This window comes from Carica papaya, chromosome 1 (assembly GCF_054855325.1).
Source record: "Carica papaya isolate Zhongbai chromosome 1, ASM5485532v1, whole genome shotgun sequence".
Lineage (NCBI taxonomy): Eukaryota > Viridiplantae > Streptophyta > Magnoliopsida > Brassicales > Caricaceae > Carica > Carica papaya.
The window spans coordinates 29,747,072-29,773,264 of record NC_142309.1 but is presented as its reverse complement, the minus strand read 5'-3'; the positions used below and the strand labels follow the sequence as shown (position 1 = coordinate 29,773,264).

At 34.9% G+C, this 26,193-nt stretch overlaps 1 protein-coding gene and 1 non-coding gene across 30 annotated transcripts in view; both read left to right on the top strand.

The window, feature by feature from the left end:
* LOC148270539 (uncharacterized) overlaps window positions 1-26,193 on the top strand; it is a 42,551-nt gene that overhangs the window by 4,219 nt on the left and 12,139 nt on the right. Inside the window, exons 5-16 of one of the 29 annotated variants that reach the window (XR_015814209.1) lie at window positions 197-2,682; window positions 3,353-3,437; window positions 3,603-3,653; window positions 3,806-6,280; window positions 6,459-6,771; window positions 7,044-7,559; window positions 7,981-8,022; window positions 8,166-8,391; window positions 8,990-9,047; window positions 14,122-14,214; window positions 15,550-15,736; window positions 17,855-17,965. Coding sequence is in view for 4 of the 29 variants with exons in the window: in XM_088210374.1 (XP_088066500.1) it covers window positions 19,799-19,812; window positions 22,840-22,873; window positions 22,983-23,053; window positions 23,724-23,808; window positions 23,974-24,003 (234 nt within the window). In the remaining 25 variants the exon portion in view is untranslated. The other 28 variants (XR_015814226.1, XR_015814229.1, XR_015814230.1 and 25 more) reach the window with 28 other exon arrangements.
* Window positions 9,696-9,818, top strand: LOC148270541 (small nucleolar RNA snoR77). The gene has a single exon (XR_015816396.1). It is a non-coding gene; the product is annotated as a small nucleolar RNA snoR77 (small nucleolar RNA).

Genomic DNA, 26,193 nt, shown 5'->3' with positions numbered 1-26,193 from the left:
TGCTCAGAAACTGAAAGCATGTTTTGTAAATCTTTTAAAAAAAAAAAGAGCTTTATGAACAAGAAAATGTCCCATTCGTGAGAAAACGAAAAATTTGGCCTGGTCCCCCCCCCCCCGGGTAGCACCAACTGTGAGAAAATGTGTCTTGAGCATTTTGATTCCTAGTAAATATGTTTTATGTGTGTCGCTTCTGCAGTGAAAGCTATCGTGATGGGCACCCTTTCTCTCTTAGACGTTGCAATTGGATTTTCTAGTATTTGATAACCATTTACAAAAGATATGTATGCTCGGTTTTTGGAACTTTCAGATGTAGTTTATTGGAGAAATGTTGTTGGTATGTGTTTTGAAGCTTCATTCATGAAATATAGTTGGTGAAGGATCATTGTGGGCCGGGTCTCTTGAGTAGAAAACATTATTTCTGCAGCCCTTGCATGCACGATGAATGTTTTATCTGAGATTCTCGGTCCAAAATGTAAGAGCTTCAATTCCATATTAACTACATTTCAGTCCCAAAATACTAGGGAAGCCAATATTTCATTTTGAAAGTTAAAGGGTGTTGATATGTGTTTTGAAGCTTCATACATGAAATATAGCCGGTGAAGGATCACTGTTGGCCGGGTCTCTTGAGTAGAAAACAGTATTTGTGCAGCCCCTGCATTCACAATGAATGTTTTATTTGAGATTCTCGGTCCAAAATGTAAGAGCTTCAATTCCATATTAACTACCTTTTCAGTCCCAAAATACCAGGAAAGCCAAAATTTCATTTTGAATGTTAAAGGTTGCTGATATGTGTTTTGAAGCTTCATTTATGAAATATAGTTGGTGAAGGATCATTATTGGCCGGGTCTCTTGAGTAGAAAACATTATTTCTGCAGCCCGTGCATTCGCAATGAATGCTCTATTTGAGATTCTCGGTCCAAAATGTAAGAGCTTCAATTCCATATTAACTTCCTTTCAGGCCACAAAAATCTAGGACAGGCAATATTTCATTTTGAACGTTAAAGGTTGTTGCTGTGTGTTTTGAAGCTTCATTTATGAAATATAGTTGGTGAAGGATCAAAATTGGCCGGGTCTCTTTGAGTAGAAAACATTATTTGTGCAGCCCTTGCATTCACAATGAATGTTTTATTTGAGATTCTGGGTCCAAAATGTAAGAGGTTCAATTCCATATTAACTACCCTTTAGTCCTAGGAAAGGCAATATTTCATTTTGAAAGTGGAAGTTTTTGTCGATATTTCAAAACAAACTTATGTGCCTCGGTGCATGAGAACGTGAATCTTGATTTTTTGTGGCAAAATGAAACTGCTTGCAACCCTCAAGATGTACAGCCTCAAAAAGATGTGGCTTAAAATCTCAAGCCAAAGTTTGGGTGCGTCGGTTTGAAAGTGAGAGTTTCTTTGATCACGCACTTTCTTTTGGAGAGTTAGGCGACGTTTCACTTAGTGGTGGCAATATGCTCTCCCAATCTATTTTTAGCGCGGACAGAAAAAGTTTCGTGCTAGGTTATGGGAATCTTCATTATACGTGGAAGAGGTTGCCGTTCTTTATTTTGAAGCCACATCGATAATCTAGTTGCAGCGTCTTTCCTCTGTAGAGGTGCCCCGATTCGATATTTTGAAACCGACACTGTATTTACTGATTCTTTTAAAATAAGTGTGCCCCTCGGTATTCAAGCAGAAGTTTCTCTGTTTTTTGGGGAAGAGTAAAATTGCTCTGTTCTCTTGGTTGGTTGGAACATAGAAAGCAATATGTTTGGATCTTTTGATTGCAAGTAAATATTTTTTCGGCACGTGGTTTTAAAGCTTTTTGGCTTTTGTTAAAGAATAGTTTTTTTAAAAAAATATATATACAAAAGAATAGTTTCCTGTTTTGGAAGTTTCCTGGTTTGGGAAGTAAAGGAGACTCAATTTATACTTTAAAACCTAAAAGCTGTTTTTATGCATTATTTATGGATAAATGTGTGACTTGATGCACAAGAAAATGAATTTTGATTTCTTGGGGCAATGTAAATCTGCTTGGGTCCCTCTCGCAGTTCCAAGTTTTAGAAAAACTTGCATTGACAAAGATTCGAGGATATTGTGACAGCACCACTTCTGACACGGTAACTTGCTTTCAATATTTAGTTTACGTAAGGCATACGAGATGTGTTTTGAAGGTTTTGAAACCCATGGTCTGTTGCTGCGAAAATATATCATTCGGAGTCCCGTATTCAGAAAGTAAAAGGCCTCGATTAATCTTTTCGAAAGCTAGCCTGTCCATTTATTTTTTGAAAACGATTTTTTTTGTTGGTCCCCTGAGCAAATGTTCCTCAATTTTTTGGGGCAATGTGAGATTTTGCAAAATGTCCCTTGGATAATTCTTTCTCTAGCAAAATGTCCCTTGATCTTTTAGTTGGAAGTAACTATTCTTTGCTATGTTGGTTTAATTAAAGTTTCTCTTGATCTTTTGCTTTCGAAATAAATCTGCAGGTGTCCCCACAGGGAAATTGTAGCAGTTGGAAAAGTAAGTGGAGGTCAAGTAATTTTTTTAGAAACTGAAGGCGTGTTCTATCGATTATTTAAAAGATAAGTGTGCCTTGGTGCAAAAGAAAATGACTTTGGATTTGCTGCAGCAAAGCAAAACTTTTTTGATGCCCTGGGTTTTCGGAACTCTAAAAGTTGTGGTTTGAACTCTTGATTCAAAGTAAGTGTTTTTGAGAATACGTTGGTTTAAAGGAAAAGTAACTCTGATAACACCCTTTCTCTTGGAGAGTTGGCAGCCTTTCTCTACGTAACTGGCAGTGTGCTTTCTCAATCATTTTATTGCTACGGGCGTAAGACATGATTGCTCGGTTAAAAGAGATATTCATTTTATTTGAGAAAGGCCTTCGATCTTGATTTGGAAGCCAATTTGATGAACTTCAGTAAAAGTGGGCGAATTCTTTTTCTCGCAAATGAGAGTGCTTTGGTTTATTGTTTCAAAATAAATGTACTTTGACTCCTAGGCAACGGGTTTTTAAATTTCCTGGGAAAAAGTAAAATTCATCCCGTTGCTCGGCCAGTTGGAGCTCAAAAAAAGCATGCATGTATGCTGAATTTGTCTTGGTTCTAATCATTGTTCTAATGTAGGTCTTCAAAAAATTGACCGAGAAAACTATTTGAGAGAGCTAAACCTTCGAAGTCTATCGGACCCAAAGTGTAGTAGTCTTACCAAACTTCAGATCTTGTGGGATCTTTTCTCTGTTTACTTTTTTTTTTTTTTTTTTAAAGCAATATCTGTGGTTAAAAGAGATTGGTACGTTTAACATGCAAGGCAACTACGGAGCCTGGCGTAACCGCGTCAATATTATGTTGCTGACTTTTCTTTGCTGTAGGTACGTAGCGGGAAACTTGTTTAAGCGGAAAGAACGGAGTTTGTTCCAGTGGCTATCTACACGAACAACGTGTGCTACGCGGAATGTGAGTATTATGTTACCCTGGATTGTCTTGAAAATATTTCTCTCGCTGCTACTTTGTTTAAGAAACATTTGTAGTTATACAAAATTAACGTTTAGAACATGCCAGACGGTTAAAAAGCTACAGATAACAGGGTATGCTAATTTTGCCACCTTTTCCTTGGTGCAGCAAATTGGAGCGAGGGTGAAGCCTTCCTAAGTGTAGAGCTACAGATTGAAGGTTTTTGGACCCTACTTTATTTAATTTAATAGTGGAACTTATCTTTCTTGGAAAATAGTAAAAGAGGCAATCGGTCCTGCTTTGTTGTTGTTTACTAGAGACGTGTTATTGAAAGGAACAAATGAGGTTTCTTCCCGTTGCTGGTTATGCAGGCGACGAGTGCGGCTGCGTGGCTTCTGAGTGTGATTTTACTCCGTGTACATCATCAGGAATGGAGTTTTTACTCTTACCGAGTTTTATTTTATAGGGTTGTCGTCCCGTATTTGTATCTGCAATTTGTGTAGTGTTGGAACGGAAGTTTATGGCTTGAACTTCCATTTTGGTGGATTTTCGTCTTGGGAAATAAGTCATTTAGCGTGGTCCAATTCCAGTGGAGTTCATGGCAACCACGTTGGCTCTTAATAAGCGGACTGATCCAGTGAATATCCTGCAAATTTTGTGCATGACTAGGGATCTTTTGTTGATAAATAGATCTCGGGGCGGTTGGGCGGCCGTTCATCAAAACTAATTTTACCAAACTAGTAGAATTCTTGTCGTAGTTTAGATTATTGGAATTTTTTTTCCTTTTTTGATGTTTTATTTTTGTCTGTTGTCCTTCATTGCGTGTTAAGCATTTGTCCTTTATATTACTCTACTCGATTTTAGCTTTTTCATTTGATAATTTTGTTCGCATGATCTGATGCTGGAATCAGGTTTCAGGTGTTCTGCATGTCACGTCTGATTTGTTAATATTTTTCATCTCATTAGGTAATTATCATATCGGCATTGGTAGTTGATATTACTCTGCCCAATTTTAAATTTTATTATTTTGATAATTTCGTTCACATGTGCTGATGTTACAATCACGTTTCAGGTTTTCCGCTTGCTAGCCATTTTGTCATAATTTGGTCCCATGACCTGTTATATAAATTCTGATTTATCCTTTCAAATGGTGCTTTTTCTCACAGCTAAAATCCTCTCAAAGATGAGTTCCCGTTTAATAATCCATTGGTCAAGGTCGGTAAGAGAAATTCAACCGTAGAGATGTGTGGAGAAGTGTATCGCATAGCTCCAGTTACTCTTACTCAACAGCAGCAAGCTTTCCATCAGAAAAGGAGATCTAGAGCATACCAGTGGAAGGGACCAACTGTGTTCCTTAAGGACGCGGATTCCATACCTCCTGATGTAGACCCCAATACAACCAGATGGATTCCAGCCAATCATTTTTTTGCAACCACTGCAGCTGACATTGATTAGACCTCTGGCACAAAACAATATGTATCAGGAGCATGGTGTTCCATTTCGTATTCAGGCTGAGCATGAGGCAGTAGAGAGGAAGCTTGAAGCGGCTTGAATGGCATGCATGGTAACAGAGAGTAATTTTTCACTATAAAATGCCCTAAATAACCATATACATTCTTCACTGAAGTTGCATCGTACTGAATAACTTACAGTAAATCCTGTAGAAGGTCGGAAGCCTAACCCATAATGAACTAATGGTGAAAGCACCAGCGGGCTAGTCAGTTTGGGCATAAACCTAAAATTGAGTTTCTCTACTTGCATTATCTCTTATCAAAATATTAATCCTGTAGTTTCAGGTGCTAAAGATACTTGCAATTATGGAAGTAGAAACCATACTGGTAAACCTATGATGCGCCCTTGACTTTCGATTCTAAGGCCTTGTTTTACCAGGACGGATTTGAACCTTTCTTTGTTTTTTTTTTTTTGACAATTTTGGAGGTGGGTTCTGGATGTTTGCTCATATGAAAATATGAAATTGATTTACCAGATCAACACCATATAACAGAATTTACGCTATCCGAACTTTATTCTGGGTTATTCTATTGCTTTTAAGTTATTAAGGTCTGAAATATATATATATTAAAGTAATTTCTTTATGTGTGTCAGCTTTCTTATTTAGGAGCGAAAGTTTATTGGAGTTATATTTACTCAAATTTTGTCCCATTAATAATGATAACTACTTATGACACGTTACTCAGAAAAAATTATTTGTTGTTGTTTTTTGCATGGAGAAAAATTCAATGACCCTTTCTTGTATGACACCTTTAGCACCCATTCCTATTCAACAATGCTCTATGCAAAGGTATTCTTGTATGACACCTTTAGCACTCATCGATACCTGCGGTAAAGTACAAAGAAAATAAAAGAAAAACGGCCCACAAACTGTTTCAACCACTCATTCTTGACAGCTGCAGCTTGTCTAGTGCCAACAGCAAAGAACTCTGTAATGACTTCGAGAGGCATGCCTTTGGTTTCTGGGACTTTCAGGAACACAAAGATCCAAGAGATGAAGCACACAATCGAATATATGCTGAAGACGCTTGCTAAGCGTTTTGAATTGATCATTGCAGGCAGAGCGTATGTCACAATAATGTTGCCGACCCAAAAAATCGTGGCACAGATAGGAATGCAAATGCCACACCCTTGTAGGGAAGATCACAGTGCAGAGGATATTTGGAATTGGCCCATATGCCATGACGAGGCCGCAGATGTGTGATACACAAGCTGTTGGCGTTGCTGCATTTATAACTGTGCTCAACTTCACTAGTGGGCCAATAACTAGAATGATTAGTGACACTATTAGTGCAGGAATTGTCGCAAGTAGCAGCCGCCTGGCAATGAAGGATGTGAGTTAAAGAGAGAGTAAAATATTATGAGCAAATGCATCTTGGGAGACACTGTATATGCTATATTTATCTGTTGCTATTGGGGAAACCAAGGCTCTTGGTCCACCTGATGGCCACAAGCCTCTGAGATTTTTTTAGTGATTTGATCAATTAAGAACTATTTTGCTTTTGCATGCAGATTTTCAAGTACGGGAATGCAGGAAACTCCAAGAACAAAAATAGATAAGCATAAAAGAAAAATAGGGGTTGGAGTTTGCTTCTTTTGCTAGTAAATCATGGTACCAATAGAAAAGGCAGCTGTCAATGCTAAAATGTGTAATCTTGCCACTATTATTCATCACAAATTCTATTCGCATGTCTAGAAAATTTTTTTGGTCAGATCGATGCACATTTCTAATAAACATGTCCTGGATTTTGTTATGTTTTCCTTTTTCTTAAGCTTTGTTGCAGCTGTCATGGCAATTATTCGAGACCATTAACTAGTAATTCAGGTAACTTCATTGCAACGGCGTGGCAATTGAGGTGTTTGGTTCATATATTAAATTATATTTTTTGTTATTAAAGCTGGTCTAATATGACTAAAACACATCTTGAAATTTTTTATTTAAAATTTATGAGAATTTAAAAATTATTTTAGAAAATATTATATATTAATTTTCAGTTTTATTTGTTAATAAAAAAAATAACAGTAATATAATTATATTATATATATTTGATGGCTTTTTTTAATCCTATTTATAACTTCTTCTTTTTTACTATAAAGGGGATTGTTTAAAAGAGTGAAGCTCGGAAAATGCAGCCGACCCCCCATCTCTTATCCTTATTATATAACAGAAGCTACGTACTCATGAATCATAAAATCTTATATTGAGAAAGCGAGAATTTTCTCGACAGAGGCTGTTGCCTTCGTCGCCTAATTCTAGGTACGTAAATTTTGTCAATCGAAGCGGAAGCCTGCTATGCTGTTAATGCTGCTATCTATTCTCTTTTGTATGGTTGTTGTTTTGTTTTGATTCCTGTCATATGTTTTTTAGATCAAGACCACTGTATGTGAATTTTTTTTTTTTTTTTTCTTTGTCGGAGTTCTCATCATTTTGTTTTTTCTTTTTGTATTATTGAGATGAAATTGTTAGTTTGAATCCTGATAGCTCAAGAGTGCTGTTTAGTTTTTTGCGCACCGGCAGGCTTGTCACTTCTTCTGTTGAAGTTGGCATAATGGCTGATCTAATGTGGTAGGCTATGTGGTTTTACACAAGTTAACATGCAGCACCTGTAGAAGGTAATCTCTTCACTGGAAATGTTGAGAACTTAGTTAATCCATTTGTTGATTTGCATGACTTTGTTCAATGAGTTTAGTCAAAGATGCAAATGGAAGGTTCTTAGATGATTTTTTTTTATTTAGTTGTTGTGGTACATTAGGTAATGACTGTATAGATTTATGTTAGATACATTTCTTCGACTATAGTGAAACAGAGAAAACGAACGACCATTATTAGTAACTGCTTGGAATTCAGTTGCTGATCTAATTAATGTTAGCTATTTACTGAGAGGATTTTTTTTGTTTTTGTAATCAAAGAGAAACTTACTTCATTTATTGTGACCCATTTCTTGCTGTCACATTCAATTATATTCTTTTAGCATTTTTGAAATTTTCGAATTTGCGTTGGTTTTCTTCTTCTTTTTTCTTGTATTTGTTATAGGGGCGGAGGGGGACAGAAGAGGGTTTTATCTCTGCTATGCTGGTAAGATTTTTCTTCATTCTGTTATTTTTTTTACTCGAGGCTTCTGAAAATTAAAACCACAAAAAAAAATTAAGAAAAGAAAAAAAAAAAAAAAAACCGAACAAAGAAAAGGGCAATTAAATTGCCAGGAAACAATTTTTCAGGTACCTGGGGTGTGGAAGGAGGGAGCCCAGGGGAATAAATTTGCTGGGATATACACACGTCATGCAGAAAATCAGCACTTTGTTTGGGTGCAGCAGTGATGGACCTGGGTGCTCTACGCAAGCCCACCAGCACACTCACCAGTGAGCGCGTACATAATGCATTGTGCCCCCGTGCATTTGCCCCGTCGCTGTTTCAAGCCATTATGCCTCAGATGACATCAAAAAAGTAATTTCAACCTCATCTGATATTTTTGTTATGTAGGACAAATAATGTTGATTTGTTTAATCAGGGATTTAGAAATAAAATGAGACATCGCACCTAGAGTTTTTTAAACATCATATTTAAGACGTTTTAAGAATCACACTTAAGTGTTCGATTGTATTATTTTCTTTAAATATCTTTTTCTAACTAGAGATAGATTAAAAAATAATAAATTAATAAAATTAAAAATATTAATCTTAATAAAAATGAGAAATTAACACTAATAATGTTAGAAATCCTAATAAGAATAAAAATCTCAAGTTACTAAAATTAAAATAATATTCTTAAATAATAATTAATTATAATTTTTAATTTTTTAAATTACGTTTTTTACTCTTCACGCTTGGTGAATTTTTAATTAAAGCATATGCCCTTTATAATTTTATTCACATGCGCTGATGTTGGAATCAGGTTTCAGGCGTTCTTCATGTCAAGTCTGATTTGTTAATATTATGTAATCATTGTATCCGCGTTGGTGGAAGTTATATTACTCTGCCCAGTTTTAGTTTTTATCATTTTGATAATTTTGTTCACATGTGCTGATGTTAAAGTTACGTTTCAGGATTCCTGTGACCTGTCATATGAATGATAAAGGGCATATGCTTGAAGCAGCACAAAATGTAAGCAGCTTGAATGACATGCATGGTAACAGAGTAATTTTTCACTATAAAATGTTCCAAATAACCATATATTCTTCAGTGAAGTTGCATCCTTACTGAACAACTTACAATAAATCCCGCAGAATGTTGGAAGCCTCACCCATAACGAACTAATAACGAAAGCACTAGCAGGCTAGTCAGTTCGGGCATAAACCTAAATTTGAGTTCCTCTCCTCGCATTATCTCTTATCAAAAGATTAAACATGTAGTTTCAGGTTCCTAAGATACTTGCAATTATGGAAGTAGAAACCATGTTGGTAAACCTATGATGTGTCCTTAACTTTTGATTCTAAGGACCTGTTTTACCAGGAAGGAACTAAACATTTCTTCTTTTTTTATGGGTTCTAGATGTTTGCTATTGATTTACCAGATCAACACTACATAGCATAATTTATGATATCTGAACTTTATTCTGCATTGATCTATTGCTTATGAGGTATTCGTGTCTGAAATATATATGTTAAAGCAATTACATGTCTAGAAAATTTCTTTGGTCAGATTGATGCACATTTCCACTAAACATGTCCTGGATTTTGTTCTGGTTTCCTTTTTCTCAAGCTTTGTTGCAGCTGCCATGGCAATTACGCAAGACCATTCAACTAGTAATTCAGGTAACCCCGTTGCAACAGTTGTGGTAATTGAGGTGTTTGCCTCATATATTAAATTATGTTTTCTGCTCTTCACACATGCTGAGATATGAATTTAAGCTGGTCTAATAAGGCTAAGCGCATCTTGAAACTATTAAGCCTTATCTTCACTGAAATCTAGTGGAGACTTTTCATCAAAACTAATTTTACCAAACTAATAGAATTCTCGTCCTAGTTGACATTATTTTGGATTTTTTTTTCCCTTTTTTCTTTCCTGATTTCTTATTTTCATCTGTTGTCCTTCGTTGCATGTTAATCATATGTTCTTTCCCTTCTGCACCTCCCCTATTCAGCCTGATCCAATCATCCTGTCACCATAAAGATTTAAGATAAACCAAATGTGAGCAAAAACATCTTTACCTTTTCTTTTATTTTTAAAAATTTTTCTTCCTAAAAAGTTACAAGGATTATTGAACTAAACAGATTATTGGTCAAACTTTTACATATTTCTTCTTAGTTGGTAGGTTTTTCTTTTTTTTTTTTGAAAAAAAATGTTACATATAGTTTTTTTACTGATTGATGATCAATCAATATTGCCTCTTTAATGGTTGAAATTTGCAGTGGGTTACATATTTATCTTTTTGTTCATGTTCTTTCCTAATTCGTTAATTTCTTTGAAAATATATAATGACTGCATATTTTTAGGATGTATTACTCTATATTTATGTGATTTATTAATTCGTATTTTTATAATTTTTTACTATTTATTTTTAGGAGTGTTTGTTGATTGTATAGTAATTCGAAAGTATGTATTTTATTACAAAAGAAAAATAATATTAACAGAAAATAAATAAGAATTAATTAAAAATGTTATGCAAATTTAAATTTTAAATCAATGTAAAAATATTTGTTTTATAGGTTTATTATTTTATTTTATGTATATAAGATAACAATATTAGCTAAAATAATATATTTTATTATAAAAATAGAATAATATTGTCAGAGAACAAGTATTATTAAATAGGAAAATATTAGTTAATTTATCGTATATAGAATTATAAATATATTTTAATTTATATAATAAAATTTTTAAGATAAATATTGATATTTAATAAGTATTGTAATATTTAAAACATTTTTAAAAAATTTGTAGGTAAATTAAAATTAAATTTTATTTTCAAATTTAAAATGTTTAAATAGGAAATTTTTATAAAAATTAAAATATGGTATTTATTTTTAATAAAATATTAATACATTAATATTATTTTTATATTTAAAATTTTTAAGAATTTAAAAATTATTTTATATGTATTAATTTTAAGGTTAGTTAATAAAATAAAATAATAAGAATAATATAAATAGTTTATATCATATATATTGTACGAGACAGTTTTTATTTTTTTTTTACGCTGTTTACAGTTTTTTTTTTAACGCTAAAAAAGACTTTAAAAGAGCTGGTTTACAAAATCCGACCGAGCTCATCCTCAAACCCGTTTCTGCATATGATACTCAGAGGCGGTGGACTAATGAACCCTAAAACTTCAAATTGAGAAAGTTGTTCAATCCCAGGTACATGAATTTTGTCAACTGAAGCGGATGACCGCTATGCTTTTAACGCTGCTGCTATATATTTTCCTTCGTGTTATTGCTGTTTTGTTTTGATTTCTGTCATATATTTTCTTGATCAAGACCCCACAGTATTTGAGTATTTTTTTTTCTTTCCCCTTATTGGAGTTTTTATTATTTTGTTTTTTTGTTTTTTTTTGTATTACAGATATGAAATTGTTAGTTTAAATTATGATGTTATATGATATATTTTATTATAAAAATATTATTATTATTGAGTGAAAATAAATTAAAATGAAATAATTATTAAAAATAAATGCTATAAAAATTTTAAAATTGAATATTAATAAATAAGAAAATATTAGTTTTTATTAGTTAATTATCTTATTTTATGTGTATAAATAATTATTTTTTTTTTAACCTTTGATGGTTATCATATTTTCGTATTCGTGATTAACTTTATCAAATCTCTTTGCTCTTCTCCCATTCTTTCTCTTTCTCGACCTTCTTTACTGATACATGTTGAGGGTACTTTTGCTGAAAATTTCAAGTTTTCTAACTTCTCTCCTCCTCCTCTTCCTCTTTTCTCTCCTCTAAGATTTATTTTTTCATCTCCTCTTTCGTTAATCTTTTCTTATTAGTTATTTTAACAGGCAATTTCCAATGGAAGTCAAGACTGGGAAGAACAAAATATTTTGACGGTATCTGTTTATGCCTTATTCTTCATCACCGAGTTGTTTTGAATTTTTAATGCAACCTTATTAACTAATATTGTAGGTTTTTTTTGCAAATTTATTATTGAAAGTAGTTGCTACAAATGTTTTAATAGTTGGCATTGAGCCAATATTAATAAAAGAATCAAGATACTTACCCTCAGAATCAGTCAAGAAGCTTCTCAACGAGAACTATACCTGCTTTGAGCTTATCTTACTAGTAACTTTTTTAAACTCAAATGTACGTGAGTACTCGTGCATAACCATCTTAACCAAGTCGATCTTATATTCTTTTTGTATTGTATGTATAAATTTGAAGTTTTCAATGTTACAAAACAGTATTCTTCGCAAATTCTATACGCTAAAGATGATTGTGAAATGGTAAAATTAGTTTATAGGTTAGTGGATGATGAATTCTGTCAAACGGATTGCTTGAAGGAGTCTCATACTTTTCTCATTTTATTTGTGATGTGTTATTATGTAATTCTTTTATTTTAGTTACAGATAAATATTTTCTCAAGAGGTTTACCGTTTTATGATGTTGTTTTTGCAAGAGTTTTCTGCAAAAGTTCAAGAAGAAATTATGATGAAATGTATTTTTTTTTAATTGTTTTAGCTTAAAGTTGATGTTTAATATCTACTTAATACTGTTAAAAAATTGTATTTTTGCATATATACTCTTTTCTTAATAGACGTAGGTGATGAATTTGATATCTCAATGGTGACAAAAACCAAGATGATCAAAGGGGTTTGATTAAGATCTAATTGAAGGTATGTGTGTCTTTTATATGAAATTGTTTTTTTCTTTTCATCTTTCTCTCAAGTTTTTTTCGGTCCTAATAGGTGCTATTAGGCTGTAAATAATCTCTATAAATGTGAATATTATAAATAGATAAATAATATTTTTTAAAATATTTTGATAACAACTTTTGATATAATTAGATAATAACTATTTTTTCTCAAGTTATGATTAAAAAATTTATATTAATGTTAAGATTTCTCATACATAAGTTTTTCTTATAAAACTTTAAATTCTCTATGAATTTTTACTTTAGTTTTGATAATATTTATTTTTGCACAACTCTAAATAAATTACAAGAATAAAAATTATCAAGAAAGAAAAGTTTATTAATAATAGCAATAGATATAGGCGTTAGTATATTCATGAAAATAGTTTATATGTTTCTTGGATCTAGTCTGATTTGTTAAAATTTTTCATCCTCCTTATATAATCTATCATGTCCGCATTGGTATAAATTATATTACTCTACCCGATTTTAGATTTTTCATTTGATAATTTTGTTCACATGCGCTGATGTTGGAATCAGGTTTCAGGTGTTCTGCATGCCAAGTCTGATTTGTTAATATTTTCTATCTCATTATTTAATCATCATATCCGCGTTGGTAGAAGTTATGTTACTCTGCCCAATTTTAGTTTGTATCATTTTGATAATTTTAACTCGGTTTGGCCCAGATCATTTTGGTTGTTCATTCTTCGATGTTGCTTTAGATGTACAAACTCTAGTTTTCTGTTTATTTTACAAGAAACTCATGGAAAAACAATTGCCCATATTGTGCTATGTTATATTCTTCTCATGATGGTGGCAGCCTGCAGATGTTCTGCAGTGGTCTTTCTGAAGAACAGGGCATTTAATTTATTAAAGTATCATTAGTTATGTCATAAGGTAGAAATTGTACTTCTCGCTTGTTTGATCTGAAAAGGATGTGAATCATACCATTTTATGTTTTAGGAAATGTGCAGAAATTGAAAAGTTGTAACTTGTGACCACTTGGTTTTCTACTTTGTTTCTCTGCTGTTATAAAGTTGCAAATGGTCTTGAAGCACACTTGAGATACTCATAGCTACATCTTCTTAAAGCCCATATTTGGTTGTCTAGATGTTTTTCCCCCAGGTAGTATTGAGAAGATGATGGGCACAATTCTCTAGCTCTGATGCTATTTATTCAGTTTAGTATGTGTATTGTGTTGATTTGGTTTGCCAATTTTTTCTCTTTCCTGGACGGCACTGTCATTAGGTAACTTATTATATTTTTTCTTTGTTCCCTTGACCTTAATCTACATGCTTGATTAATGGCTGCACCATTTTGTTCAAGTTATTGTGAAAAATATTAAAATTATGCCTTGTTAATTTAATTGCATGTTTCCCAGGATATTCCTTCCTTAGCTGCTGATGCTGCAAAAAAGTATCCCGGTGTATCATACATCATAACGGCTCCTCTTGGCTTGCACAAGCTCCTTGTGGTATGAGATTTTTCTTATTTTTCTCTCATGGTATTTACATTAATCCTGCAAGACTTTTGGAGTCATCACTCTACTTTCAACTTGTGCTTAGCTTTATTTTTAGCTCTCCTTACCTGATTGATATGTAGATTATTCACGAGTACATGGGATATGACAATACTATTCAGTTAATGCTATTAAATCAAATTTTACCCCATATATATATATATTATATATATAGGCACTAAAATTCATGCCCAGTTAACAGCATTCTTAACAAATGTACAAAAGTTTCCGATTGACTGCATTCTTAATTTAATTAAAACTAAAATGAAAACTTTCATCCTTATTATTATTTATTTTTACCAGCTTCCAAAAATATATCACTCTTTTGCAGTGTTGTTCGCTGGTTTGATCAAATAGTTGTGATCAAAATTTTTAGTCTAGTTATAACTACTTTTAATTGAGAATGCAATCAGTTAGGAACTTATAAACTTTCTTATTAGGAGTGCATATTCCAATTTCAAGAACACCATCAAGTAGTATTTCTAGGTAATCAGACCTGTGATTTTATGAGATAGACCTTGTCCTACTCGCACGTTGGACTATGGCTTATTTTATCTTTTAAGAGCTCGAGAGATCAGAATGTGTCTGATACCCATATGGCTCATTAAGCAACAGAAGTTTCTGATTCTCAAGGGATAGAATTTGTGATGCCCTCTATTTCCCATTAGTAGTGTGCTAGGATAGGCTAAAACGAGATCAAGAAACAGAAGCAGCCAATATTTTTTGAGTAACACGGCATTGAGCGACGCTACTCTGGCCATGCTAATTAGTTTTATGTTTTGCATTGATCATGTCCATTTGTAAATAATTTCTCCATTTTCTCACTCTCTACAGTTTTAGGTTGCAAGGTTAGTAATGTGATAATTAGTTTCCTCATTCTTTATGGGTTTTGAACTGGTTTTTGAAAGTTTGCGTTTAACAGTTCTGTGTAATTAGAGCAATTATTTGTTTTAATTATGTTTAATGGGATGATCAATATTGTTGCAAGCAGATCAGATTCTCTTATTGTATTATCGTTTCGATATTAGTTAATTTGCTGAGTGACATTCATGGGACTTCTGTCAATAAAACTTGATCATTTTTCTCATCCTGGAAGTATTATAATTTTCGTTCAATTAGCATATAGTTTGCTTGCTGGAGAGGTATGCAATATTTATCTTTTGTGAGAAAGGTTGTCGTTCTTTATTTTGAAGCCACATCAGGAAAGTAGATTTGATTTTGTTCGTCGGTAAAATTGCCTTAATTTATTTTCTTGCAAGTGAGAGGAAATTGATTTGAAAAATGATGCAGAGGAGGAGTTCGTGGTTTGTGGGAAGGCCTGTTGTTGGAGACTGGAACTGTCCTTTTTGCTGAGGTTCTTGGCAGAACCCTAACCGGTGAAACTGTACAGATGCATGGTGGAGCAGACAACTTGTCTGTGTGGATTTGCCAGAGAAGGAATAGAAATTGAAAGGAAATTTGGTGGTGCAAAAAATCTGTAAGTATTATTTCTAAGGATTAAGAGAATAAATAATTTAAAATTAGATAACAGTTTAAAGAATTTTAATAGAACATATAAATTTTTTTTAATAATACGCGTATTATTTAATAAATTTTTTAGAAAAAAGAATTATTAAAAATTGTATTGTAATTAAGGGTGTTTGTTTTGTTGTGGTTTTTTATTATAATATTTGTATTTAAAAAAAATATTTTTGTAGTTGGGTGAGTAAAATATAAAATGTTTTTGATAATAGTTAAATTGAAAATTTATTTTTTTATAAATTTAAAATAAAAAATTACAAAAGTTACATGAATTTTTATTAAGAATAAATGTTATTATTATTGTATAAATAATAACATATTTTCACAATTATTTATAAAATTATTTTTAATGGAAAACTCAGTAAGGCAGTAAAAAAAATATTTATCTTTTTAATTTTCTCTCTCTGCCGCTCCTCATCTTCGGTCTCTGGGTTTCCTTTTTTCTGCCCCTGAGGTTCCGCGTGTTTATAAAGCACAGAGGTTGCGTCACGGAGACGCACCTCAGCTCCTCTATAAAAGGGCTGAGACTCTCTTTCCTCCTTACGCATCTGCTGTCTCCTGATCCGGTAAGGTTTTCTTCTGATTGCCCATTAGATCTGGTCCCGCTCCGATCTTCTAGAGATTGGAGGCGGTCTTCATTCTCTCTGAACGGAAGAGTGCATAAAATAGGGCTCTTCTGCTTCCGAGTCTTCTCTCTTGTGGCGATTTAGAGGTTGCGTCACGGAGACGCAGCTCAGCTCCTCTATAAAAGCGCTGAGACTCTCTTCCCTCCTTCCGCCTCTGCCGTCTCCTGATCCGGTAAGGTTTTGTTTTCGATTGCCCATTAGATCTGGTCCCGCTCCGATCTTCTAGAGATTGGAGGCGGTCTTCATTCTCTCTGAACAGAAGAGTGCAGAAAATAGGGCTCTTCTACTTCTGAGTCTTCTCTTTCGCGGCGATTTAGAGGTTGCGTCGCGGAGAGGCAGCTCAGCTCCTCTATAAAAGCGCTGAGACTCTCTTTCCTCCTTCCGCCTCTTCTGTCTCCTGATCCGGTAAGGTTTTCTTTCGATTGCCCATTAGATCTGGTCCCGCTCCGATCTTCTAGAGATTGGAGGCGGTCTTCGTTCTCTCTGAAGGGAAGAGTGCAGAAAATGGGGCTCTTCTACTTCCGAGTCCTCTCTCTTGCGGCGATTTAGAGGTTGCGTCACGGAGACGCAGCTCAGCTCCTCTATAAAAGCGCTGAGACTCTCTTTCCTCCTTCCGCCTCTGCCGTATCCTGATCCGGTAAGGTTTTCTTTTTGATTGCCCATCGGATCTGGTCCCGCTCCGATCTTCTAGAGATTGAGGCGGTCTTCATTCTCTCTGAACGGAAGAGTGCAGAAAAAGGGGCTCTTCTACTTCTGAGTCTTCTCTCTTGTGGCGATTTAAAGGTTGCGTCACGGAGACGCACCTCAGCTCCTCTATAAAAGCGCTGAGACTCTCTTTCCTCCTTCCGCCTCTGCCGTCTCCTGATCCGGCCGAAAATGCTAAATTACCCTCATCCTGCTGTATAATTGTCTCAGGATTGCTCTGTTGGGCTCTTATAAAGCAATGGATCCAAATGTTGCACGAGCTGTTGAGTAATTTCCAACTGGTTTTGGTGATTTGCTTTTATTAGTTGAGATAAAAAAATAAAACGAATTATTAATTATTAATTTGGTTTCGGCATTTATAAAAAAAAAAAGTTTGTATTTGAAAAATATTTTTGTAGTTAGACGAGCAAAGAAGAAAAATGTTTTTGATAATAGTTAAATTCAAAATTTAAAATAAAAAATCACACTTAATACATCTTGGTGCTGGATTCAAATATTTTCTTTCGAAAAAAGAAACTTACGTACGTGTATTAATATCGGTGCCTGTGCGCATTTACAAAATTTTTACGAGTCTGCTAGATTCAAATAATGTATCGTTCTTGTTTCTCTCACGCTTTTTGGTTGTATTTGAGCAATAATTTGTCAGAGGCAGCAAGCCAGATCTGGAAATATGGCAAGTTTTTAGAAATTGGTGCTGCGCGTTTAATCATCTTTAACCAACAAGATCTTATGCTGGTTTTCAGGTAATTCTCTTTTGTTTCGCTCCCTTTCAATCTTCTTTAAGATCTCAGAATGGAAGTCCCCAGCTTCCTATCTCTTAGTCTCCTCTTAAACCTGAAGGTCATTATTTTTGGCCCGTCCAACAGTTCTGTTGCAGTCAAGAGAAAGGTTTCCAGGATATGCTTGAGATGCTTGCCTCGTACAAGGAGGGGGTGTGTACCATGTGGGAACCGTGTTCCCATAATCTTGATTCTGTCCGGTTCCATCCAAAGTGCATAAAGAAACCTAGTTCCCACGCTGGAAACTGATAACAGTGCTCGGTATTTTATGTTTATTACCAGTTATTGTTAATTTATTGCGCGACTTTCATGGGAGTTGTATCAATATGTCTTGATCCCTTTTCTTGTTCTTTGATTTACCGGGACCATATTCTGAAAATATTGTAATCGTCGCTCGGTAAGGGTATGGATTGCTGGTTCAAGAGGTTTGCAATATCTATTTACACTCGTATCACTTGGTGCTGGATTCAAATGTTTTTCTTCTGTATTAAAAAGTTACGTATGTGTATTAATATTGGTACCGAGGGGGCACTGCGCACTTACAAAATTTTTACAAGTCCGCTGGATTAAAATAATGTGACGTGCTTTGTTCCTCTCGGCGCTTTTTGCTTGTATTTGAGCAATCATTTGTTAGAGGCAGCCAGGCCAGATCTGAAAATATGGCAAGTTTTTAGAAATTGATGCTGCGCCTTTTAGTTGCCAACACGTTCTTATGTTGGTTTTCAGGTAATTCTCTTTTGTTTCACTCCCTTTTATTCTTATGTTATATTTGCTTATGTTATATATAGTATATACTTATTTTCTATACTTAGAAACTTATATTATGAATAATTATTAATTATTATATTAAATATTAAATTCAAGTAAAAAATGAAATGAATTTAAATTAAATTAAAGAATGATCAATTTCGTTTCTTTTATTTATTTATTTATTTTTTATTTAGAATTATTCTTGAAGTAGAAAACGTTCCATTTGTTCCTGAATAGCTTCTTTCAAAATGGTTTCTGCTTCCTCAGTGAATGTCTTGGTAGAGGATATGATTTCTTGGAACTGAGGTTTATTTGTTTTTAAGTAAGTACGTAACTCAACGAGAAATTTCCTTACCTGTCCAATTTCTAATGAATCAAGATAACCATTCGTTCCGGTATAAATGGTCATTATCTGCTCTTCCACCGTGAGAGGGGCTGTCTTTAAGATCTCGGAATGGAAGTCCTCAGCTTCCTTGTCCCCCGCATCTTTGAGTCTCATCTTAAAGCTGAAGGTCATTATTTTTGGCCTGTCCAGCAGTTTTGTTGTGGTTGAGAGAAAGGTTTAAAGGATGCATGAGATGCTTGCCTCGTACAAGGGTGTCTATTATGTGGGAACCGTGTTCCCAAAATCTTGATTCCGTCTGGTCCATAGTCCCTGCAAAGTCATTCCATCCAAAGTGCATAAAGAAACATAGTTCCCACGTTGGAAACTAATAGTGTTGTTCCTTTCGACTTTTGTTACCAGTTTATTTTTTGTTTGATGTTCGCGGGAGTTGTATCAGTATGTCTTGATCCCTTTTCTTGTTTTTTGATTTACAGGGACCATATTCTGACAATATTATAACGCTCGCTCGGTAAGGGTGTGGATTGCTGGTTCGAGAGGTACGCGACATCTCTATTTACACTCGTATCACTTGGTGCTGGATTCAAATATTTCTCTTTGGAAGTAAAAGTTACGAATTTTTTTAATGTTGGTACCAAAGGGGTACTGCTGCGCATTACAAAAATTTCTACAAGTCTGCTAGATTCAAATAATATTTCTCTCACGCTTTATGGTTGTATTTGAGCAATAATTTGTCAGAGGCGGCAGGCCAGATCGGGAAATATGGCAACTTTTTAGAAATTGATGCTGCGCGTTTGCTTTACCAACAAGTTCTTATGTTGGTTTTCAGGTAATTCTCTTCCGCTCCGCTCCCTTTTAATCGTCTTTAATATCTCAGAATGGAAGTCCTCAGCTTCCTTGCCCCCCGGGCCCCACTTCTTTTAGTCTTCTCTTAAAGCTGGAGGTCATTATTTTTGACATTTGTTGTAGTCAAGAGAAAGGTTTCTAGGATGCATGAGATGCTTGCCTCGTACTTACCCAATCTGCATTTAGCAGGGACGAAACGAGGATGCTGTGTTCTCGGGATTTTTATCTGATGCGAGAAAGGTCGTCATTCTTTATTTCGAAGCCACATTAGATTGATTTTGTGTCCCGGTAAAAGTGCCCTACTTTATTTTATTGAAAGTGAGAGTAAATTGATTTATTGTTTCAAAATAAATTTGCGTCCGTGTTTAAGGGAAAATTTTACGATTTCTTCGGAGAAAGTTGAATTCCCCATGTCCTTCGGGTAGTTGGAACTTAAAAAGAATGTGCTTGGATCTTCTAACAGCAAGTAAATATTTTTGGGCATTGTTTTAAGGTTCTTGCTTCCTTTGGTAGAAAATAATTTTTTATGGTGTTCCGGTCCTGAATTATTGCTCAGAAACTGAAAGCATGTTTTGTAAATCTTTTAAAAAATAAATGCGCCTGATGAACAAGAAAATTTCCCATTCTTGAGAAAACAAAAAATGTTCCCTGTTCCCCCGGGTAGCACCAACTGTGAGAAAATGTGTCTTGAGCATTTTGATTCCTAGTAAATATGTTTATGTGTGTCGCTTCGGCAGTGAAAGCTATCGTGATGGGCACCCTATCTCTCTTAGACGTTGCAATTGGATTTTCTAGTATTTGATAACCATTTTACAAAAGATATGTATGCTCGGTTTTGGGAACTTTCAGATTTAGTTTATTGGAGAAATGTTGTTGGTATGTGTTTTGAAGCTTCATTCATGAAATATAGTTGGTGAAGGATCATTGTGGGCCGGGTCTCTTGAGTAGAAAACATTATTTCTGCAGCCCTTGCATGCACGATGAATGTTTTATCTGAGATTCTCGGTCCAAAATGTAAGAGCTTCAATTCCATATTAACTACATTTCAGTCCCAAAATACTAGGGAAGCCAATATTTCATTTTGAAAGTTAAAGGGTGTTGATATGTGTTTTGAAGCTTCATTCATGAAATATAGCCGGTGAAGGATCACTGTTGGCCGGGTCTCTTGAGTAGAAAACAGTATTTGTGCAGCCCCTGCATTCACAATGAATGTTTTATTTGAGATTCTCGGTCCAAAATGTAAGAGCTTCAATTCCATATTAACTACCTTTTCAGTCCCAAAATACCAGGAAAGCCAAAATTTCATTTTGAATGTTAAAGGTTGCTGATATGTGTTTTGAAGCTTCATTTATGAAATATAGTTGGTGAAGGATCATTATTGGCCGGGTCTCTTGAGTAGAAAACATTATTTCTGCAGCCCGTGCATTCGCAATGAATGCTCTATTTGAGATTCTCGGTCCAAAATGTAAGAGCTTCAATTCCATATTAACTTACTTTCAGGCCACAAAAATCTAGGACAGGCAATATTTCATTTTGAACGTTAAAGGTTGTTGCTGTGTGTTTTGAAGCTTCATTTATGAAATATAGTTGGTGAAGGATCAAAATTGGCCGGGTCTCTTTGAGTAGAAAACATTATTTGTGCAGCCCTTGCATTCACAATGAATGTTTTATTTGAGATTCTGGGTCCAAAATGTAAGAGGTTCAATTCCATATTAACTACCCTTTAGTCCTAGGAAAGGCAATATTTCATTTTGAAAGTGGAAGTTTTTGTCGATATTTCAAAACAAACTTATGTGCCTCGGTGCATGAGAACGTGAATCTTGATTTTTTGTGGCAAAATGAAACTGCTTGCAACCCTCAAGATGTACAGCCTCAAAAAGATGTGGCTTAAAATCTCAAGCCAAAGTTTGGGTGCGTCGGTTTGAAAGTGAGAGTTTCTTTGATCACGCACTTTCTTTTGGAGAGTTAGGCGACGTTTCACTTAGTGGTGGCAATATGCTCTCCCAATCTATTTTTAGCGCGGACAGAAAAAGTTTCGTGCTAGGTTATGGGAATCTTCATTATACGTGGAAGAGGTTGCCGTTCTTTATTTTGAAGCCACATCGATAATCTAGTTGCAGCGTCTTTCCTCTGTAGAGGTGCCCCGATTCGATATTTTGAAACCGACACTGTATTTACTGATTCTTTTAAAATAAGTGTGCCCCTCGGTATTCAAGCAGAAGTTTCTCTGTTTTTTGGGGAAGAGTAAAATTGCTCTGTTCTCTTGGTTGGTTGGAACATAGAAAGCAATATGTTTGGATCTTTTGATTGCAAGTAAATATTTTTTCGGCACGTGGTTTTAAAGCTTTTTGGCTTTTGTTAAAGAATAGTTTTTTTAAAAAAATATATATACAAAAGAATAGTTTCCTGTTTTGGAAGTTTCCTGGTTTGGGAAGTAAAGGAGACTCAATTTATACTTTAAAACCTAAAAGCTGTTTTTATGCATTATTTATGGATAAATGTGTGACTTGATGCACAAGAAAATGAATTTTGATTTCTTGGGGCAATGTAAATCTGCTTGGGTCCCTCTCGCAGTTCCAAGTTTTAGAAAAACTTGCATTGACAAAGATTCGAGGATATTGTGACAGCACCACTTCTGACACGGTAACTTGCTTTCAATATTTAGTTTACGTAAGGCATACGAGATGTGTTTTGAAGGTTTTGAAACCCATGGTCTGTTGCTGCGAAAATATATCATTCGGAGTCCCGTATTCAGAAAGTAAAAGGCCTCGATTAATCTTTTCGAAAGCTAGCCTGTCCATTTATTTTTTGAAAACGATTTTTTTTGTTGGTCCCCTGAGCAAATGTTCCTCAATTTTTTGGGGCAATGTGAGATTTTGCAAAATGTCCCTTGGATAATTCTTTCTCTAGCAAAATGTCCCTTGATCTTTTAGTTGGAAGTAACTATTCTTTGCTATGTTGGTTTAATTAAAGTTTCTCTTGATCTTTTGCTTTCGAAATAAATCTGCAGGTGTCCCCACAGGGAAATTGTAGCAGTTGGAAAAGTAAGTGGAGGTCAAGTAATTTTTTTAGAAACTGAAGGCGTGTTCTATCGATTATTTAAAAGATAAGTGTGCCTTGGTGCAAAAGAAAATGACTTTGGATTTGCTGCAGCAAAGCAAAACTTTTTTGATGCCCTGGGTTTTCGGAACTCTAAAAGTTGTGGTTTGGACTCTTGATTCAAAGTAAGTGTTTTTGAGAATACGTTGGTTTAAAGGAAAAGTAACTCTGATAACACCCTTTCTCTTGGAGAGTTGGCAGCCTTTCTCTACGTAACTGGCAGTGTGCTTTCTCAATCATTTTATTGCTACGGGCGTAAGACATGATTGCTCGGTTAAAAGAGATATTCATTTTATTTGAGAAAGGCCTTCGTTCTTGATTTGGAAGCCAATTTGATGAACTTCAGTAAAAGTGGGCGAATTCTTTTTCTCGCAAATGAGAGTGCTTTGGTTTATTGTTTCAAAATAAATGTACTTTGACTCCTAGGCAACGGGTTTTTAAATTTCCTGGGAAAAAGTAAAATTCATCCCGTTGCTCGGCCAGTTGGAGCTCAAAAAAAGCATGCATGTATGCTGAATTTGTCTTGGTTCTAATCATTGTTCTAATGTAGGTCTTCAAAAAATTGACCGAGAAAACTATTTGAGAGAGCTAAACCTTCGAAGTCTATCGGACCCAAAGTGTAGTAGTCTTACCAAACTTCAGATCTTGTGGGATCTTTTCTCTGTTTACTTTTTTTTTTTTTTTTTTAAAGCAATATCTGTGGTTAAAAGAGATTGGTACGTTTAACATGCAAGGCAACTACGGAGCCTGGCGTAACCGCGTCAATATTATGTTGCTGACTTTTCTTTGCTGTAGGTACGTAGCGGGAAACTTGTTTAAGCGGAAAGAACGGAGTTTGTTCCAGTGGCTATCTACACGAACAACGTGTGCTACGCGGAATGTGAGTATTATGTTACCCTGGATTGTCTTGAAAATATTTCTCTCGCTGCTACTTTGTTTAAGAAACATTTGTAGTTATACAAAATTAACGTTTAGAACATGCCAGACGGTTAAAAAGCTACAGATAACAGGGTATGCTAATTTTGCCACCTTTTCCTTGGTGCAGCAAATTGGAGCGAGGGTGAAGCCTTCCTAAGTGTAGAGCTACAGATTGAAGGTTTTTGGACCCTACTTTATTTAATTTAATAGTGGAACTTATCTTTCTTGGAAAATAGTAAAAGAGGCAATCGGTCCTGCTTTGTTGTTGTTTACTAGAGACGTGTTATTGAAAGGAACAAATGAGGTTTCTTCCCGTTGCTGGTTATGCAGGCGACGAGTGCGGCTGCGTGGCTTCTGAGTGTGATTTTACTCCGTGTACATCATCAGGAATGGAGTTTTTACTCTTACCGAGTTTTATTTTATAGGGTTGTCGTCCCGTATTTGTATCTGCAATTTGTGTAGTGTTGGAACGGAAGTTTATGGCTTGAACTTCCATTTTGGTGGATTTTCGTCTTGGGAAATAAGTCATTTAGCGTGGTCCAATTCCAGTGGAGTTCATGGCAACCACGTTGGCTCTTAATAAGCGGACTGATCCAGTGAATATCCTGCAAATTTTGTGCATGACTAGGGATCTTTTGTTGATAAATAGATCTCGGGGCGGTTGGGCGGCCGTTCATCAAAACTAATTTTACCAAACTAGTAGAATTCTTGTCGTAGTTTAGATTATTGGAATTTTTTTTCCTTTTTTGATGTTTTATTTTTGTCTGTTGTCCTTCATTGCGTGTTAAGCATTTGTCCTTTATATTACTCTACTCGATTTTAGCTTTTTCATTTGATAATTTTGTTCGCATGATCTGATGCTGGAATCAGGTTTCAGGTGTTCTGCATGTCACGTCTGATTTGTTAATATTTTTCATCTCATTAGGTAATTATCATATCGGCATTGGTAGTTGATATTACTCTGCCCAATTTTAAATTTTATTATTTTGATAATTTCGTTCACATGTGCTGATGTTACAATCACGTTTCAGGTTTTCCGCTTGCTAGCCATTTTGTCATAATTTGGTCCCATGACCTGTTATATAAATTCTGATTTATCCTTTCAAATGGTGCTTTTTCTCACAGCTAAAATCCTCTCAAAGATGAGTTCCCGTTTAATAATCCATTGGTCAAGGTCGGTAAGAGAAATTCAACCGTAGAGATGTGTGGAGAAGTGTATCGCATAGCTCCAGTTACTCTTACTCAACAGCAGCAAGCTTTCCATCAGAAAAGGAGATCTAGAGCATACCAGTGGAAGGGACCAACTGTGTTCCTTAAGGACGCGGATTCCATACCTCCTGATGTAGACCCCAATACAACCAGATGGATTCCAGCCAATCATTTTTTTGCAACCACTGCAGCTGACATTGATTAGACCTGGCACAAAACAATATGTATCAGGAGCATGGTGTTCCATTTCGTATTCAGGCTGAGCATGAGGCAGTAGAGAGGAAGCTTGAAGCGGCTTGAATGGCATGCATGGTAACAGAGAGTAATTTTTCACTATAAAATGCCCTAAATAACCATATACATTCTTCACTGAAGTTGCATCCTACTGAATAACTTACAGTAAATCCTGTAGAAGGTCGGAAGCCTAACCCATAATGAACTAATGGTGAAAGCACCAGCGGGCTAGTCAGTTTGGGCATAAACCTAAAATTGAGTTTCTCTACTTGCATTATCTCTTATCAAAATATTAATCCTGTAGTTTCAGGTGCTAAAGATACTTGCAATTATGGAAGTAGAAACCATACTGGTAAACCTATGATGCGCCCTTGACTTTCGATTCTAAGGCCTTGTTTTACCAGGACGGATTTGAACCTTTCTTTGTTTTTTTTTTTTGACAATTTTGGAGGTGGGTTCTGGATGTTTGCTCATATGAAAATATGAAATTGATTTACCAGATCAACACCATATAACAGAATTTACGCTATCCGAACTTTATTCTGGGTTATTCTATTGCTTTTAAGTTATTAAGGTCTGAAATATATATATATTAAAGTAATTTCTTTATGTGTGTCAGCTTTCTTATTTAGGAGCGAAAGTTTATTGGAGTTATATTTACTCAAATTTTGTCCCATTAATAATGATAACTACTTATGACACGTTACTCAGAAAAAATTATTTGTTGTTTTTTGCACGGAGAAAAATTCAATGACCCTTTCTTGTATGACACCTTTAGCACCCATTCCTATTCAACAATGCTCTATGCAAAGGTATTCTTGTATGACACCTTTAGCACTCATCGATACCTGCGGTAAAGTACAAAGAAAATAAAAGAAAAACGGCCCACAAACTGTTTCAACCA